A 16,073-nucleotide genomic window follows, 5' to 3' on the forward strand; every position below is an offset into this window, starting at 1 on the left:
TGTGTGTAGAGAGAGAGAGAGAGAGAGAGAGAGAGAGAGAGAGAGAGAGAGAGAGAGAGAGAGAGAAAGAGAAGGAGTAAGAGAGCGTGAGTGATTTTGATAAGATTGATTCGTAGTAACATGCCATCGGACCTGCCTAAATACCAATTTCTCAAAAGGTAATAAGTACTTTTCTTCTATTCGTTAAATTCTATACAATCGTAACAAATACCCTCCGTTACACATGCACACATGTATATGTACATCTCAAGCAGAGTACGATTAGACCACTATTTATATCCGTAAAAATTCCACCACCTGCCAGTTATAATTTTGAAGTTGTAGCGGGAATATGTAGATGAATTGCTGATCTGTCCTCACACAGAGTCAGCCTGTCAATTGGTCAGCCTCCTAGTGGTAAAAATAGGTTTGCGTCGGGCCAACATCTCAATCAAGAGAGAGAAAGAAAGCGAAGTTATGGAAGCATTGATGACAATTCAAAACAAACAAGACCTAGGAGAGGGAGACCTTGTCTCGGGGAAACATATAAGGCGAAATATTGAGGCAGAGATGGAAAGGCAGGAATCCAACTGGAGAGATGCAGAAAAGACAGCCGGGCGTCGACAACACCGGTTAAAAGTTGTCGATGGCCTATGCTTCATAGAGAACAAAGCGCTTGAAAGAAATGAAAATGTGAAGCACAACAATGCACGGCAAACAACTGCAACAACAGTAATGATGATGATAATGATGATGATGATGACAATAATAATGGTTTCAAATTTTGTCACATTTTGGGGGAGGGGATGAGTCGATTACATCGACCCCAGTGTTCAGCCCGAAAGGATAAAAGTCAAAGTCGACCTGGGCGGAATTTGAACTCAGAACGTAGAGACGGGCGAAATACCGCTAAGCATTTCGTCCAGCGTGCTAACAATTCTGCCAGCTCACTGCCTTAATAATAATAACAACAACAACAGCAACAACAATAATAATAATTGCCCTGATGCAGTGCCAGGTAGTGGCTCTCATGGCTTCTGATCTTAACTGATTGGAAGTGTTATCATCTACATATTTTGTCTTGGTATAAAAGGTAGGCTGCCACAAATATCCTGCTCAATACCACAAATTTGCTTGTCAGTTGCTTGACTTTAACCAGCTGAGGATGTCTCTTAGTGGTTGGCGATATGTGCATCTCTGTCTATGAGCAGTGGTAGTGGGGGAGAACTATAGCCATGTATAGCCATGGGTATTTCGTTTATAATCCTTAAACAATCTTTATTGAAGGACCTTTTGAGCGGGATGGGCTTCTCGACGTGAAGAAAACTCTTGCTGGGACCCATCTGCAAGGTCATGCACTGTTTATCTTGATATGAGGTTACCATGTTGTGGACATCTGGTTGTGATGCATGCGCCTGGTTTACCCTTATCGGATGAGTAGTCATGATGGGCATATTGGGTTTTCGTATATTTGTACCATGTGCTGCTCTCTCACTCAATAATAATAATAATAATAATAATAATAATAATAATAATAATAATAATAATGATGATGATGATGGTGATGATGATAATACTGATAATAATAATAATTACTATTATTATGCGGCACGTATGTGAGAGAGAGTGCATGTATGTGTGTGTGTGTGTGTGTGTGTGTGAGAGAGAGAGTGTGTGTATGTGTGTGAAAGAGAGAGAGAGAGAGAGAGAGAGTGTATGTGTGTGTGAGAGTGTGTGTGTGTGTGAGAGTGTGTGTGTGTGAGAGTGTGTGTGTGTGAGAGAGAGAGAGTGTGAGAGAGAGAGTGTGTGAGAGAGTGTGTGTGTGAGAGAGAGTGTGTGTATGTGTGTGAGAGATAGTGTGTGTGAGAGGGAGAGTGTGTGTCTGTGTGTGTGTGTGTGTAAGAGAGAGAGAGAGAGTGTGTGCGAGTGTGTGTATGTGTGTGTGTGTGTGTGTGTGTGTGTGAGAGAGAGAGAGAGCGAGAGAGAGAGAGAGAGAGAGAGAGAGAGAGAGAGAGAGAGAGAGAGAGAACATAAACCAGGAGAATAAAGTTAAGAGGTGTAAATTATTTAAAGAAATAACAGAAAACATATGACAAATCCAAACCGCAGTACAGCTGCATAATACAGGCCAACAAAAATCGAATTAGAACTATATAAACATGAATAAAAAGGGAATATGTAGAAGATTTACGAATAGGAAATTCCAAAGAAAATTTTTTAATCATGACTATAACAATCTCAAACTGGAAATAATTCAAGAATGACAAACAATAAAATGTTTTCCAAGTGATCAACAAAAATAGCCCCCAAAGATAAAAAGTCGACTATCAAAAAACAACAGTAATAAATAACGTAAACCTGACTATCATGGACTTAATGAAAGCAAACACAAGTATGTCGCTCTAGTTTTAGTATATCTACTGCCAAAGCATGTACATTATTGGTTTCAAATTTTAGCACACGGCCAGCAAGTTCGAAGTAAGGGATGAATAGATTACATCAATTCCAGTGCTCTACTGGTACTTATTTTATCGACCCGAAAGGATGAAAGGCAAAATTAACCTTGGCAGAATTTGAACTCAGAACGTGAAGACGGACGAAATGTTGCTAAGCATTTTTCTCGTAGCGCTAAAGATTCTGCCGGTTCGCGGCCTAATATATATATATATATATGTTGTTGTTGTTATTGGCACTCCGTCGCTTACGACGTCGAGGGTTCCATTTGATCTGATCAACAGAACAGCCTGCTCGTGAAATTAACGTGCAAGTGGCTGAGCACTCCACAGACACGTGTACCCTTAACGTAGTTCTCGGGGATATTCAGCGTGACACAGTGTGACAAGGCTGACCCTTTGAATTACAGGCACAACAGAAACAGGAAGTAAGAGTGAGAGAAAGTTGTGGTGAAAGAGTACAGCAGGGTTCGCCACAATCCCCTGCCGGAGCCTCGTGGAGCTTTGAATGTTTTCGCTCAATAAACACTCACAGCGCCCGGTCTGGGAATCGAAACCGCGATCCTATGACTGCGAGTCCACTGCCCTAACCACTGGGCTATTGCGCCTCCACCCCCCCCCCCCACACACATACACACACACACACATATATATGAAAGAAGGTTTGAAAATGCACTTATTTTAAAGATATTTATTTACTTAACCGGTTTCACTTTTTTAGAAAAAGATTATCAAAATCTTTGAGAATAATAAAAAATGTTAAAAAACAGTTTGAATATTAAAATGCATATATACATTCTTTGATGATAATAAGAGGAATATATTTAAAGTATAAAGCTTTGTATGAACTTTGTAGTGTTACATACTGATTATCACACATTCTCTGATAATAAGATGAAAATGTTTAAAACAGTGTAAGTATGAAAATACATATATGTCTCTTAAGACAGCAAAACATTCCCTCAATACACACAAGAGAGAAAAAAGCCAGGTCAGTTCCTCCTCATTTTTGCGATTATCAAAGAATATGTATATGTATTTTTCCATATATGTATTTTCATACTTACACTATTTTAAACATTTTCATCTTATTATCAGAGAATGTGTGATAATCAGTATGTAACACTATAAAGTTCATACAAAGCTTTATACTTTAAATATATTCCTCTTATTATCATCAAAGAATGTATATATGCATTTTAATATTCAAACTGTTTTTTAACATTTTTTATTATTCTCAAAGACTTTTGATAATCTTTTTCTAAAAAAGTGAAACCGGTTAAGTAAATAAATATCTTTAAAATAAGTGCATTTTCAAACCTTCTTTCATATATATTTCCACTCGTACGGTATTCCACAACTTTACTTTATATATATATATATATATATATATATATATATATATATATATATATATATATATATATATATATATATATATATATATATATATATATATATATATATATATAGAGAGAGAGAGAGAGAGAGAGAGAGAGAGAGAGAGAGAATTAATTAAGGTACTCAGAAACCTGGATGTTTGTACATTTACAGAATTTTATTAATGTCACATATTAAATGAAGCGCTTTTCACCTAGTCATGTAGGTTTTTCAAATATATATATATATATATATATATATATATATATATATATATATATATATATATATATATATATATATATATATATATATATATATATATATATATATATATATATATATATATATATATATATATATATATATATATATATATATATATATATATATATACAGGGTGGGGAAGCAAAATTTACAATGAACTTTAAGTTGTTTTTTTCTCAGCAGGCACTAAGTCAATTGTTTTGAAACCTAGCATATATTGATGTCAGGATCATATCTGACACTATTATCCTTACCTTTTCAGAAACTTTTGCCCACGTGAGTAATCAGGAAAGCAAATATCAAAGAGTGTGTGATTTGCTGAATGCACTCGTCACACCAAAGGAGATTTCAAGAATAGTTGGAGTGTCCATAAAGACTGTTTATAATGTAAAGAATAGAATGGCTATGATCAAAACTATTACGAGGAAGTCTGGAAGTGGAGGAATCAACAACAACAAAAAAAAACGTGCCAAAGCTTTTATTAAAGCTCTCAAATCCAAAATCCTAAAGGATCCAACCAAATCCATGAGAAAGATGGCAATTAAACTTGAAGTAGACAACAAGACCTTTAGAAATGCAGTAAAATATGATTTGAGGTTAGAATCTTAAACAAGAACACCAAAACACTCGTTGACAACAGTTATGAAGGAAAAGAGATTGGAAAGGTGCAAGAAAATTATTACATGGTTCGAGAAAAAGTCCTCCATTGTAACGATCGTTTCAGATGAAAAGATCTTCACTGTCGATGCTGTTCTGAACTGCAGAAATGACAGATTTATCGCAAAATCAACAGCTGCGGTTAAGGTGACATTCAAAACAAAACATCCTGCTCAAGTTATGGCTTTTGGTGTTGTGGCTTCCGATGGAAAGAAAATGCCTATAAAATTCCACAAAGCTGAAGAAAAGATCAATGTTAATACTTACTACAAGATTCTGAGATACCAGGTATTACCATGGCTTAAAGCAAACTACCCAGATGGTAATTATGTATGGACACAGGATGGTGCTCCAGCCCACACAGCTAGAAAAATACAAGATTTCAGCAAATCCAACTTTAGCAATTTTTTGGAGTCATGTTTATGGCCGCCTTCTAGTCCAGATCTAAACCCTCTGGGGCGTTTTAGAACAAGCTACCAATAGAACATCACACAGCAATGTCGACTCTCTTAAAAATACTATTAAAGAAGAATGGGAGAAGTTGTCTCCCGAATATTTGAGGAACACTTGTGCAAGTTTCAGGAAGCGTGTGAAGGCAGTTATTGAGAAAGAAGGAGGACACATAGAATAAAAATATTTTCTATTATGTAAATTTTCTTGTGAGAAATAAATTCTCATGACTTTCAATAAACTAATTGGTCATACACTGTCTTTCAATCCGTGCCTCAAAATATTGTAAATTTTGCTTCCCCACCCTGTATAATATATATATATATATATATATATATATATATATATATATATATATATATATATATGCATGTATCAAATGAGTCGACCCGACCTTGATAATATCACTGTATTAAAAAGTCATCATCAAATACGTGCTGGAATTCCAGTTCAACAGCTTTAATCTGTTCTTATGTTGATTTTGAGAAAAGTCCAGTTTACAATAAACCTTTGTCTATTTCGTTTGTTCTTATCTCAGCTTCTCCCTATATATATATATATATATATATATATATATATATATATATATATATATATATATATATATATATATATATATATATATATATATATATATATATATATATATATATACATACATACATACATACATACATACATATTTACATAGAGATTTGTTTTAAGCCACCAAGTATAGAGTCCTTGAAATGTTGTAGGACAGAGAATATGTTTAAAGAAATTAAACCGTTGCACAAACATTAACTATAAGTATCCACTCACACATACACACACGCACACATGTATGTATCTCTCTCTCTCTCTTTATATGTATATGTTTACATGAATGTATATGTGTGAATATGTATGCATGTATCATGAGAGTAAACATGATAAAAAAGCAGTCAAATTCATAACAAAAGAAGTGAACAAAATATAACAATAAGAATATGCCATGCATTAAGAGAATTATGACATGATATACACATATTCATATATACAAGCATACATACTGATATATATATATATATATATATATATATATATATATATATATATATATATATATATATATATATATATCTGTACATATGCATACATATATGCATGTTAGATGCTGGGTTCACGGTCATAAGGTTGTCACTTCGATTCCCCGAACAGGTTGATGCGTTGTATTCTTGAGCAAGGTACTTCATTTCAGCTACTTATCCATAATTTTGGGCCATTCTTCCTTCATCCACCTTTCAGTTGATAAAAGCAAAGGGTGCATAGCCTCACCACGAACGCATTCATACACAGTATTTTTATTCTTCTTTCGTCAGTTTGTATGAAGTTTTCTGCGCCTATTTCTTTTCAAAATATTCTGCTTTTTGACTTATCAGCAATTAAGATATTCTTTTCGCGAACATTACCAAATCAAATTTTCAATTCTGATTCAACTTGACTATTTTGACCAAATAATATTTCCTTAAATCTTTATTCCAACTTAATGTTTTTATCTTACGCAATAATGATTGTGAAATTTTAAAGTAAAAAGCAGTACTCCATGGGGGGTGGATTAGTTCTGGCATTTTTGGTTTTCTTATATTTTGGGAAGGTTATTTCTTTTCTTGCCAAATAAACACCCGTACTAGATATTCGTTCTTCACTCGTTTATTATTGTCCTTATTCTATCTTATGTCCACTGCCTGGAAATCTTTCATCACACACCTGTGACATCTTCAGCGACTCTTACATCCATGTTTATCTTCCTTCTAATAACCAGTAGATGAAGGTGCATGGCCTTTTAGTTAGGCGTAATAGACAAGATCGCAAGATCCTATTTTCGATTCATGGCCCTGGCGCTGCGTGATGTTCTTGAGGAAAACTCTTCAGTTCATGTTGTTTCAGTCACCTCAGCTGTAAACGAATAAACCTTCCATGGACTGGTGTCTCGTTCAGGGAAATGTTGTGATCTTGGGCGCTTATACGCCAAGGAGATCTGGTAATCCACCCAACGAGTCCTAGGACTCGAAAAAGTAATATAATAGCCAATACAAGTGTAGACTCTAGTCTGATTAGTTAATTCTTTATATTCTGATATCATATATTCATGAATAATGCTTAAGTGCTTTATAGCAAAAATTGATGACTTGAAGAGTTGCAAAACCCATCTTTCTTAGTTGTTTAACTTTTTGCTTTTCCTGGTTACTTTCCCGCAAGTTATTGTGGTCCATGCTTGTAGATGTGTTGTATTATTCTTGTGCTATTCTTTTTTTAAAATCTATTATTCGTCCTTATATTCTATATTGTATTACAAACAATAAAGCAAAATTATAAAATAAAATATGAGAGGAATCAATAAAAATGTACGTTTAATTCCTACAATTTGCCTTGCAGTTCCAATTCCTGCTTCTAGTGTGTCTTCCAATATTTATGTTCATTATTGGTGTCCCGGAAGACTTAACTTGGTAATTGTTTCAAATAGACGATTTCTGGTTGAGAAATCACTCACAAATTTCAAATAATCTCATCAGGCATGTCTTTGTTCAGAACAAATTGTTTGGGTATTTTTTTAACTGCAAAGATTCCTTATTCCTTATTCGTGTTGAATTTCTTTGGTTTTATCACAATTTTTTTTCTATTATTTCCTTTTTCGCTGAGTAAGAAAACTACTCTTCTCCTTTTATCAATTTTTTATAATATATTTTCTAGGATGTTTTTTTCTAGTAATCTGATGTTTTGCAAATGTGCCTGACTGGACAGGATATGTGGGATTATGTTGTAGTAGTGGTAGATATTGTTGCTTAGAGCTCGCATCAGGAGAGTTCTCTTCAAGCAGATCTATCATTATAGACACTCCAGTCATGATCATCCCATCTGTATCTATGACTTCATTATGATACGGTTTCTGTTTTATCAGATGGTAGTGTGTGATTTGCGAGAGATTTGGTTGCTATATATAGCAGGTTGATCACGTAAAAGTTTCCTCGTTCGTTTACTGATGTTGTTATAGTGTTGAAAGATGCTGCAGTAGTATGGGACGTTGCGGTAGTGTTTTAGGGCATTATAACAGTGTTCTAGGGTGGTGTAGTAATGTTTTGGGGTTGTTGTAGTAGTGTTCAGGAATGTTGTACTAATGTTAAGAAGTTTTGTAGCAAGGTTTTTTTGAGGAAGAGTTGTAGTAGTTTGTGGTGTATGTTAGTAGTATTTTAGGATGTTTGCTGTAATACGTTTGGAGATGTGCTGTAGATAACTTTGCACTGTGTAAGAAAGCTGGCGTTCTTGAATATTCTAGTAGTATACTACTTAGATGCTGTGGTAGCGTTATGCAATATTGTATAAGTGTTCTAGAGTCTTGTGGTAGAGTTCTAGAGTGACGTAGATGTGACCCTCTTAAGTGGCAGTCACCATATGTACAGTCTCATCTTTGCAGCGTTAATATTGACAGTAAGCCATTGCATACATAAATCAGAATTAGGTTTCTAGACCCGCGAGGACCGCGGGAACTCCCCAGTGCACCCATGTCTTAAGACAGTACTGCGTATCTATAAGAACTCACTAATGCAGCAATCTGTATCTCATATACGGTATACTGATGCTGTTATTGTTTAGTTTGATCATAAATATACTCAGTTTGGGTTAGTAAACGTAGACGTACGATCAAAGACTTTCAAACAATAACCGATCCAGCTCTTCTTGAAAGCATCTTGTGGCTACAACTACATTATTCAGAGTTCTTGCCTATTTTTGAGATGATAGAGCGTCAATTGGGGACTATTTTTAGCATGCCAAGCTACCACGTAGAGATTCCGTTGTTCGTTTGTTGATGTTGTTTTATTGTTGTTCACTAGTCTACGTCTAAAATATCTGCACTGGGCCAACTTCGGGTGACGTACGTGGCAATTAGAGACGTATGTTACGAAGTACCTAACCTGTCTTGAATATTTACAAGAATTTTAATGACTTCTTTTGCACAGTAAAGTTCGACTATCGAAGCAAATATGAAATAAAAATTACCTGGATAGTATACTGAAATTTTCGAAGAGGATAAAAAAACTGTGACGTACGTGACACCACACAACGTTTTTTTCACCTGAAAATATTTACTGCAAATTTCTCTGAATATTTCCAGAGCAGCACAAAAAGTTTCATGGTGTTTAAATTGACCTTGATATTTCAAAAGATAAGGCAGCGAGCTGGCAGAATTGTTAACGTGCCAGGCTAAATGCTTAGCGGCATTGCGTCCGTCTTTACGCCCTGAGTTCAAGTTCTGCCGAGGTCGACTTTGCCCTTAATCCTTTCGGGATGGATAAAATAAGTACCAGTTGAGCTCTGAGCTCAATGTAATCGACTGAACCACACCCCGAAATTGTTGGCCTTGTGCCAAAATTTGAAACTGATATATCAAAAGATGCTAATCTATTTGCTGGACAACTAGTTTTGTGGTCACAATTCTCATTGTTGTTGTTACATTTGCTGTTATTGCTATAGCTTCAGAACGTTCTGATTAAGCCTATCTCTGATCAAAAGCGTCTCATCATATTTAGGACTACATCATTCATTGCGTCCTTCCTTTCCTATGATTGTCAGGTATGATTTTGAGAGAGTTTCGGTTGCTATTTCCAACAGGCTAACAAGTCATGTAACCTCGTAGATCAATGCTTTTCTAAGTGAGATTATATATAGGAATTATATATATATATATATATATATATATATATAATGCATAAACAATACACAACCAAGTTTGACTGAAGGTACGTGCTAGAGTTTAGGTGAGTATCTAAAGTCAAGCTGCGATATCTCAAATAGTCACTTATGTAAAGGATGACACTATGGTAAGAAAACCAAGTCAAACTGGTACATGGAACCAAATTACCCTGCCTGATACAATACGTATGTAGATTGGGTTTTGAATGAAGAGGGTGTTGAATCAAGGGATGTTGTTAACTTGTTAGTTATGGAAAAGAGGCGATCGGTGAAAAAGTTGGCTCTGATGTGGCTGTGTGGCTCAGAAGCTTGCTTCCCATCCATAGGATCTTGAGTTTAGTTCCACTGTACGGCACCTTGGGTAAATGTCATTGCGTTTGCGGTATGTTTGTCCCCAATGATAACCAGTGTCTCGTTTAGCTATAGTCCCCGAGAGCAATGGAATAAGTACTAAACTTGAACAGAAAAATGTACTGAGGTCGATTTGTTCGATTGAGCTCTTCAAGGCGGTGCGCCAGATTGGCCACAGTCAAAAGACTGAAACATGTAAATGGAAAAACATATGCACTGATATAGATGATCTCTCTCGCTTTCTCCCCACCTCTCTCGCTTTCTCCCCATCTCTCTCGCTTTCTCCCCATCTCTCTCGCTTTCTCCCCATCTCTCTCTCGCTCTCTCCTCCTCTCTCTCGTTCTCTCCCCCCTCTCTCGTTGGTTCGGAAAGAAAACAGCTTAAGTAAACGATTTCAAGTGATTCAGCCAAACCATTAACATCAGACAAGATGAATGCGGCGAATTGAGCGCATCGTTACCGCGTAGACGAAATGCTTGGAGCATCTATTTCGGCTCTTTACGTTCTGAGTTAGAATGGTACCCAAGTCGACTTTGTCTTTTATTTTTTAGGGGTCAATAAAATAAATACCAGTTGAGCACTGGGAGTCGAGGCAGTCGATCAACCTCATTCCCCCAAAATTTCAGACCTTGTGCCTGTAGTAGATAGCAGACAAAATATTGGACAAGATGACGGTGATTTTCTGGCGGAATCGTTTTCATGCCGGACAAAATGCCAGCAGCATTTCTTCCGGCTCTTTACGTTCCAAATTAAAATACTGCCGAAGTCGACTTTGTTTTTCCTCCTTCAGGAGTCGATAAAATAAGTTCCAGTTGAGCACTAAGGCCGATGTAATCAACTTTGCTTTCTTCTCAAAATTGCTGTCTTTGTATTAAACTTAGAATATTCTTTTCTACTTTAGGAACAAGGTCTGAAATTTTTGGAAAGAGGGCAAGTCGATTAGATTGAGCCCAGTACGCAACTGGTACTTAATTTATCGACCCCGAAAGGATAAAAGTCAAAGTCAACCTCGGCAGAATCTAAACTCAGAACGTAAAGACAGACGAAATATCGCTAAGCATTTCGCCCGGCGTACTAACGATTCTACCAGTTCGCCGCCTTAGACAGAATATCAGACGAGCTATATCGTATTCTAAGACTTGAACATATCTCATGTATAAGAACAATTAGGAATGAATCCAATATTTTTGTTTCTTTGACGTGGAGTTCCAGGAAATAGAGGTGTAATTGTTCTCCATCGTTCTAGCATAAGATAATTTTAATCTCACTCAAAAAGTCCCACTTCTCAAAATATGTTTATTGAATAGCAAAATACAACTGATAACTATTGACATTATATTTCATTATGCAAGTCATCACACGTTTATAAATTTTCTTTCTACATCAATAATTTTGTTTCCTATGTATTTTTTTAAAGTGCAGACGTCAAATATTTAGCATATGTGTGTTCTTGCTGCAGCAGCAGCAGCAGTAGCAACAACAACAACAACAACAACAACAACAACAACAACAACAACCACAGCATAAAGTTTCGCTTTCGATTGTCTTTGGCTTCTTTTTCATGTCTTCAATGCATACATATATATATACATATGTAGATATATATATGTATATATATACATATATATATATATAGTCATGCATGCATATGTATATGTATGTATATATATATATATGTATATATATATATATATATATATATATATATACATATATATATATATATATATATATATATATATATACATATATATATACACATATACATATATATTTATATTTATAATTAAATATACTTATATATTTTCATATACACATATATATGCGTGTATATATGCATATGTATGTGTGCGTATGCATGTACATGGATATATATATATATATATATATATATATATATATATATGGGAGAATTTACGAAAAAACAACAGACGAAGACAGAAGGATCACACAGAAGAGCTAAGAAAAGGGGAGATAACAAAGAAGTGGCGAACCCAAGACGAGAAGCTGCGTTTGTGTGAGAGAATGCTACACATACATATGTATACCTATCTTATTCATGCTCCATATATATATATATATATATATATATATATATATATATATATATATATATATATGTTTATTTATCTAAATATATAATTATTTATTTCTTTATTGCCAACAAAGAGACAAACAAGGTCAGACAAAGGGATTAAGTCGATAACATCAACCCCTGTGCGTAAATCGTACTTAATTTATCGACCCCTGAAGGATGAAAGGCAAAGTCGACCTCTATGGAATTTGAGCTCAGAACGTAACGTCAGACGAAATACCGCTAAGCATTTTGCTCGGTGCGCAAACGATTCTGCCAGCTCTATATATGTATCTAGAGAGAGAGAGAGAGAGAGAGAGAGAGAGAGAGAGAGAGAGAGAAAATGAGAGGGGGAGAGAGAGAAAATGAGAGGGAGAGAGAGAGAGAGAGAGAGAGAGAGAGAGAGAGAGAGAGAGAGAGAGAGAGTTAGAGAGAAAAATATAGGTAGGTAGATAAAAAAATAGAAAGAAAGACACACTAGAAATACCTAGACACACAAATGTCTTTCGTGGATGTAGAAAAATGTTTATGTGGAGAATAATGCAGCTAATATCTACGCGCGCGCATGCCTGTGTATGCGCGTGCCTCCACACAATGTATATGGGAATGTTCCACGAATTTTGATTTTTACACAAGATAAAATCGAAAGTTGAGAATGGACAGTGATCTGATGATAATGATGATGATGATGATGATGATGATGATGAGGATAATGATAATGATAATATCAATAACAATAATAAATTTATAGTTATGAAAAAAATTTACGTTTAAATGTAATAATATTAACAATAGTATTAAGCGTAGGAGTGGTTGCGTGGTAAGTAGCTTGCTTACCAACCACATGGTTCCGGGTTCAGTCCCATGCGTGGCTCCTTGGGCAAGTGTCTTCTACTATAGCCTCTGGCCGACCAAAGCCTTGTGAGTGGATTTAGTAGACGGAAACTGAAAGAAGCCCATCGTATATATGTATATGTATATATATATGTGCGTGTTTGTGTGTCTGTGTTTGTCCCCACAACATCGCTTGACAACCGATGCTGGTGTGCTTATGTCCCCATAACTTAGCGGTTCGGCAAAAGAGACCGATAGAATAAGTACTAGGCTTACAAACAATAAGTCGTGGGGTCGATTTGCTCGACTAAAGTGCTCCAGCAGGGCCGCAGTCAGATGACTGAAACAAGTAAACGAGTAATAATAATATACTGAATTTATGTGCATATAAGTACTCTGTGAGTTTATATCTATCTATCTATCTATCTCTCTTTCTATCTGTGTGTATATATATATATATATATATATATATATATATATATATATATATATATACATATACACACACAAAAATATAAACACACATACATATACAACGTTTTGATGTACTTTGTAAGCACGACAAATAACCAATAATATTAAAGATTATATTTTACTGCATATAATATAGGCTATAAATCACTGTGGAATTGTTTCCCAGATTTGTGATTCTCATATATTATGTAAGAAGTACTGAAACAACTGTAAGACTGAACATATTAAGATATCAACGATGTTATTTTCTATTATTCCTTTTACCACCTATAAATGCACACTCATATCCCTGTATATGCATGTATTTATAAAACGAAATAAAGTAGCCTTCATACTTAAGAATAAATTAAAATATGAAATAAAAGCAGCACTGTTCTCCGATCTTGGTCAGGTACGTGATGTTGACAAGCCGCAAAAATAGCAAAACAACGGTGTTCATTTTTCCTAGCGAGTTATCTCGCTTGTCAATGACTCTAAGGTATTCTAACACCCTGTGTTTTTGAAAGAGTATTCTCCACCACGCCATAATGCAGTCTAACAGCGAATACACGTCGCGTATACATTAAGTATATGTGGCTGATAATGTTTATATATATATATATATATATATATATATATATATATATATATATATGTATGTATGTATGTGTGCGTGTGTGTGTGTATGCATGTACGTATTTATATATAAATATATATATGCATGTGTATATATACATGTTAATATGTGTGTGTGTGCGTGCGTGTGTGTATGTATATATATTTTTCTTTTTTCATATTTTTCATTCTCTCTTTGTGTGCTTAATTTCTCTTATTCTTTTCTGCTGAAGAGCATAGGCTCGAAATGTAAAAGACCTTTTCATTTTCCCGAGCGTCAAACTAATACACCTGCTTGTTGTTCATACACCTGTCTTCGCGTTTTGTTTTTGTATAAATTTCAACTATGTATATGTATATATATATATATATATATATATATATATATATATATATATATATATGTATGTATGTATGTATAAATATGTATGTATGTATGTATGTATGTATGTATAAATATGTATATATATATGTGCATATATATGTATATATATATATATATATATGTGAATATATATATGCATATATATACATATATATATATATATATATATATATATATATATATATATATATATATATATATATATATATATATATATATATATATATATATATATATATATATATATATATATATATATGTATGTATATATGGTAGGCATGTATGTATGTATGTATGTATGTATGTATGTACTAGTAATTTGCTGCTCCAAGATGCACCACAAATGATCGAACATATTCTGAGATACGGTTACTGAAGCGGACATGTTCCAGTTTGTTTATTTCATTTCTGTGCTCTTCTAACCAAATTTTGAAAAATAATCACTGTGTGAATTGGTATATTTTCGCCTTAGAAGATTGCGCTACCATCAGGGAACAATGTTTGTACCATACAATGGACTCGATCAGCCAAACTACTCAGTCTCTGGGGTTTAACTCTATCATATAAAACAACTGAAGCGCAAAGAGAATTCCCTATTCCGTGATATGGCCGCTCAATCGAGTGATGATTCATCAGAGATGACATTGTTTCGTTGGGCCACTGACTATTTCTGACGGTCCAGCCACCGTTTTCCCGCTTATCAATGTTGACGGGGGACAGGTGTAGCCTTCCCAACTTTATAGAGTTCTCGATGAACCGTTTAAGTTGACACATGCTTTGTAAGGTAGTGGCTTAGTTCTGGTGACATTTTTGTTGCCGTTCTATGGCTTTTAAGCAACGTTTCACTATTTTGCGGTTCATTTCAGTGAGCTTTGCCTTCAATTCCGTCCTGAATTATGCTTGTCAGTGCTGGTTTTACCTTGGTTTTGTAATAGCAAACATGATTTTAGCGCCATACCCCTTCGAAACACTAAACAATGTAGTACTTTTAGCAACTGAAACTTCAATTATCCGCTCTCCAACAACGTGTCCGTCTTGAAAATCATATAGGTCACTCATTTTAACTTATTTAAATATAAATATCTGCAAAACAAGAAATAACAGAGAGCTATATCATGAAGTACAGGGTGTATATAATGCATATAAACGCATATAAATAGAAAAAAAATACTTAATAGAAAAAAATACTTAAATAAAACGTGTTATTTTCCAAATATTTTGTCCAACCTGTATGTATGTTTGCATATGTATGTATATGTATGAATATATATATATAAATATATATATATATATATATATATATATATATATATATATATATATATATATGTATGAATATATATATATGAATATATATATATATATGAATATATATATATATATATATATATATATATATATATATATATATATATATATATATATATATATATATATATATATATATATATATATATATATATAT

The 16,073-nt window shown here is 34.3% G+C and overlaps 2 protein-coding genes across 5 annotated transcripts in view; both read left to right on the plus strand.

Annotated features, from left to right (window-relative positions):
* LOC149134438 (uncharacterized) overlaps positions 1 to 5,482 on the plus strand; it is a 36,065-nt gene extending 30,583 nt beyond the window's left edge. Inside the window, exon 2 of the mRNA XM_052970158.2 lies at positions 4,342 to 5,482. Within this exon, the coding sequence (XP_052826118.1) occupies positions 4,342 to 4,688 (347 nt within the window). The 3' untranslated portion in view covers positions 4,689 to 5,482. The remainder of the gene's footprint in view (positions 1 to 4,341) is intronic.
* LOC128248585 (atrial natriuretic peptide receptor 3-like) overlaps positions 1 to 16,073 on the plus strand; it is a 423,581-nt gene that overhangs the window by 52,751 nt on the left and 354,757 nt on the right. The window lies entirely within an intron of this gene.

Source organism: Octopus bimaculoides, chromosome 8, assembly GCF_046866305.1.
Source record: "Octopus bimaculoides isolate indiv1 chromosome 8, ASM4686630v1, whole genome shotgun sequence".
NCBI classification, from domain to species: Eukaryota; Metazoa; Mollusca; class Cephalopoda; order Octopoda; family Octopodidae; genus Octopus; species Octopus bimaculoides.